The sequence below is a fragment of the Vanderwaltozyma polyspora genome, genomic scaffold (genome assembly GCF_000150035.1).
Source record: "Vanderwaltozyma polyspora DSM 70294 KpolScaffold240 genomic scaffold, whole genome shotgun sequence".
Classification (NCBI taxonomy): Eukaryota; Fungi; Ascomycota; class Saccharomycetes; order Saccharomycetales; family Saccharomycetaceae; genus Vanderwaltozyma; species Vanderwaltozyma polyspora.
Window position 1 is genome coordinate 2,974 of NW_001834482.1, and position 4,886 is coordinate 7,859.

General features: G+C 31.1%; 1 protein-coding gene and 1 pseudogene across 1 annotated transcript; both read right to left on the minus strand.

Moving 5' to 3' along the window:
* Nucleotides 1-1,116: 1,116 nt before the first annotated feature.
* On the minus strand, nt 1,117-1,452 carry Kpol_240p1 (uncharacterized protein; the record flags this gene model as incomplete). The annotated part of the gene is made up of 1 exon (XM_001642190.1): nt 1,117-1,452. One exon carries the CDS (start codon nt 1,450-1,452, stop codon nt 1,117-1,119), a length of 336 nt encoding a protein of 111 aa, XP_001642240.1.
* A 1,782-nt stretch (nt 1,453-3,234) lies between these two features.
* Kpol_240p2pseudo lies at nt 3,235-4,675 on the minus strand (annotated as a pseudogene).
* Nucleotides 4,676-4,886: the final 211 nt, after the last annotated feature.

The window sequence follows — 4,886 nt, forward strand, 5'->3', positions numbered from 1 at the left end:
ATCTCCACATTAAGTTTCTCTAGAATACATGAATAACAGACTTTATTCTAATGTACACCAAATTAACTATACAACTATATAATAATTAAAACTTACCAAATACCGACCAAACAATACATCACAGATAGACAGTATAATAAGGCCTCCACCGATTCTCTACAGTAAAATGCTTGATCAATTTGTAATCTATATTTACTTAAATAAAAGTTATTTAAGTGACATTAACGTTTTCTAAGAAATGCCAATGCAAAAGGATACCAACCACCAATTTAGTCACAATTGTAGTTTTAAGAAGGGGTAAATTATTATATTATACAGCTCTCCATTTAAATGCATCTTATAACTACATTGTATTCATGTGCTAGTGTATTAACCCTTTACTTTGACATATTTTATATTTAAATATTATAAAATTTATAAATACTTAATAATGGATTGGTATTCTAAAATATGTGTTGATCACTACTCATTTCAATACTAAATAAGATTCAACAATATATGTATTTTAAAAATAATATCCTTAATGTATAGAAAGGAAGATATCTGAATATATAGACAGTTGAATATTTATAAATATCATATTGATTTCACAAAAAAAATAATAATAGAAACATTGAGCACAAACTATTTAAACGAGCATCGAATTCTATTTGATTTTTTAACTTATTTAACATTCTCAAGTTCATAAAATGTTATACACTAGTATATGTCGACTCAGATTCGAAACTGAGAAGGAGTAATTAACAGTTTCGAGGTTGTAATTCATTATTATAAGCTATATAATTGGGACACTAATCTTTGTATTATATTATACAGTATTAAATAAATATTAGATAGACGGTAGGAATAGTCTCATTAAGATAGAAAACCATCTCTCTATATAGCTTAAACATTTCATATAATTATTCTAATTAGTTGCTGCCTATTCCATCCTGCTGGTTTGCTGGTCATATTTCTAATACTGAACATATTACAACACACAAAAATCAATACCAGCTAATGGTATACGTTCTAACGAGTGATTGGTTCTTGAAATAAGTTTATTGGTTATTTCACTTTCATATGTTTAATATTCGTATTATTAATAATCATTATATAGATCTATTACATAATCGTTTAATATTTATTGTCTATAACAAAGAAATAGGTTTTATTTTCCATGTTCATTTTATTTATTTGACTGACCAATATATTAACTTGATGAAAAACATTGGACTCACAAGTTGATATTTCTGTTTTTTCGAAGAACTGGTATCCCCCAATCAAATCCATTATTGTAATATCCGTCATCTTATCACCATATATTACTATATAGTCTAATATACTACACGGAATATTCATAACCAAATAATCCATACATATTAGAGCTCCACCTAGATTATAATACAATGTGACATTTATCAATCTTATCTTCACTACCAACCTCTCCCTCCAGCATTTATATTCGGTCATTCAACATTTTTAGTTATAATTATTCTTCTTTCCAATTCCAATTCTACTACCACTTCCATCCAAAAAAGGAATAATTTTATAAAATAGAACTTTAAAGCATACTTATATTTCAATGCACCAACTGATTGATACCGAAATAAATCACTAACATTAATATTAGGCAAATTAGCATAATATTTTAATCAATTGTGGTAAGGTAAAATAAATATTTCAAATCTGAAATATAATACGAATATTACTTCAACACTAATTTGGGAAGGAAGTAAATTCAACTTGATCCATTTAATTAAAACTGTTAATTCGATTAAGAAGAAAAAAACATTTGGATGCCATAATTTACATTAACTGAAATTAAAAATATTTTCAGTTTGCAATAATATCTCTCGGTGATGCAATTAGAATTTAGGTTTTCAACATATATCAATGAAACAATCGCATAGAAGTAATTGTAACATTGATATATGTTAACACACACTTAATCTAATAACATGGAACTGTTCGATATGTATTAGATGCTAACACTGCAACTTATCAAAAGGTATATGTTTCTGTTGAATACTAAATCTTCAATAACAATCTAATATCTTCCTAGAATCCAGGATCCTGTTGCCAATGTGTATATTTCTGCTACAAGGAATTCACTTACTAAAAAGTAAATCTAATTTCAACACCCACTTATACATATAATAAGGGCTACTTCTTTGTCTTTTCGTGTCCTCTGTTCACTCCTTCTTATCCTCTGTTACCTGGCCAAATAGTTTTCTCTTTCTATCTCAATATTTCATTTCAAATACACGAGTTAGCTTATACAGTCGAAGAGTTAGCTTATAAAGTCGAAGAGTAAACTGAAATATGTTTATAGTAATATGTCTGTCAGAAGTATATACTGTATGATATATACATTAAACTAGCCACAGAGTTAATCCCATTGCACCTATGTAATGACACAATTGCAACATTCCCTATGAGAATGCCAATTAATACATCATTAATTGTATGGCGAATTAAACAATACCATGATGTAACAGGACCAGAGTTGGTATAAATGGGATGTTGTGATGAGATTGATATTTTAGGACATATAATTTTGTAATGACTGAATATTTAATTGGAGTCCAGGAAATAGTATCTGGACGATAATTTATGTATATATATTATGTTCTATTTCTGTTACTCAATCTCTAATTAAGCCCAAGATAAGTGCGATAATCAAATTAATATCATTTCTTGTCACCAATATTACTACCTCTTCTAAATTTCTCATATATGTAACACATTATGGGATGGTAGATATAGGCGACTCCAACTCAATCATGCCCATCTGTGTCTGCCAACCGTTTGTCACTAGTTCTACTTGAATAAAATTTTACTAATAATACATATTTATTGATATAGTGTACATAAAAGTATCTAATATTACAATACGCATCCAATAAACCCCATAATTTAAACAAGAAATCCAATACCGTAAGTGAAACGCATTAGAGTTAAACTCCAGGCAAAGATTGAAGTTAAAATACTAGAACTCTTAATGGTATACGACCCATTCTTGTGTGAAGCAACAGTGCTGTTGGAATGGGCGAAACTGGTGGAACTAGTAGAGATAGTTTTACCACCATGAATGGACGTACTTGAACTATCACTCTCGCTTTACGTTTTGGAAATGTCGGCTTTGTTTGAATTTACGACACTACTACGACCACTCGAGGAGGTAGTAAATTTCATTTTAACAGAAGATGTAGAGTCTTTATTGTCTGACGCTGACGAGTTCGGATCATCAATGGCTTCATAATACGTATAATTGTCAAATGGATGTGGGAATAAATCGTGCTCCCTCAACTTTTGGTAATCCCAGTCAGGTGCACTTTTGGTCTTCCAGTTCCAGAAGAACCAGCCTTTAGTATAAGTAGAAAAACCCAGCAATCGAGCTTCAATATATTTCCTAGTTTGAATTTTGTACTCCTCAGGCCATTGTTCTATTGGGTTTTGAGATACACAAGTCTCATAAACAGTTCCATATTCGGTTAGATTATCTTTCACAATTGAACTGTTAGAGCGAGAATATAAGTTATTATCGAAAGCTGCTCCCAATCCAATACCATTTACCCTTGTTCCACAATCATTTAATGCCGCACTCCATCTACCAACAAAGTTAATTTTGAAATCACGATCTTGGCTCAGCCATCTATATTGTCTCAGAAGAGAATCAGGGAAATCTGGCGAAGTTGTGTTGTCGAAATTATACGTATCGAAACAGTCAAAAAATTCTACATCTTCTTAGACTAAATTTGAATCAGATGTATAATTTTCACCTTTATAGTAAGGACTAGTTCTATCATGCAATGCTAGGTCTAACTTAGTTTCAGAAACAGCTGAAGCTCCGCCCTTTCTTTGTATCATAAAGGTTACATTTGGGTTTGGATTTTCCAGGTTGTCCTTTGTAGTCTGATAGGACGCAAATATATTAGAATAGAATCCGGTTAATTCTAATTCTTCATTAAAAAAATATGCCATAGGGGAAAACAATACCTCTAGTCCAGAAAGCGAAGATGGGGAATCTAGTTTTACCATATAATCAAAATAGTTCTTAAGAATTTCAGAAGTAACATTTTGGATATTTCCCAAATCAAATGTATCTCCTAAGTCATCATAACTGTTGAAGTAGTTTCCTGACTTATGCACCGCATATAACTCAACTACAACCTTCAAATTATATTTTAATGCCCACTCTAAAGCTTTGTCTAAGTACTTTTTTTGGTTTGAATTCACGTATGCGTCATTATGCGTTATGTTACCAGGGTACAAATTAGTTTCATTGTCAATTTTCCACGCCCAGTACCCAATTGGGATCTTTACATAATTGAAACCTTCTTCACTAATCTTCTTGAAGTCATCTTCAGTAATCCAGGTTTTGAAATGATTGTCTAACAGTTCCTTGGCATCATCGTATCACAATGCTTCACACAAAGTGTATTCGTTAATAATAGTTATGTTTGATCCTTTTTTTTGCCAGAGCCATGGCGTCCTTGTACAGCGATGGGGTGATGTATGGTTCGGTAACCAACTAACCACCAATATTAATACCTTTATACTGGCCGTGATATTCTGGAATTACTCCGTTGTCTTCATCTTGGCCTAATGAATTGGCTTCAATATTGAAACTGAAAGTCAAATTGAAGAATACAGATAATAGTAGGAATATATTTATGCCTAGCATATTCATACAACCGATTATGGATAGTGCAAATAAAACTCACTTTGTTATATTTCTACAGAGAAATTGGCATCTAATAGTTCTTGATAGTGTAATTCGAGAAACAGTATTCGTAACTTCAATAATTCCTGTATTTATACAATTCCATACCTTTAATTTTACAAGATAGGCAATCATTGGAAGCGGTTGTGGAGAAGGAATGAAAATTTTTCGTTCCTTT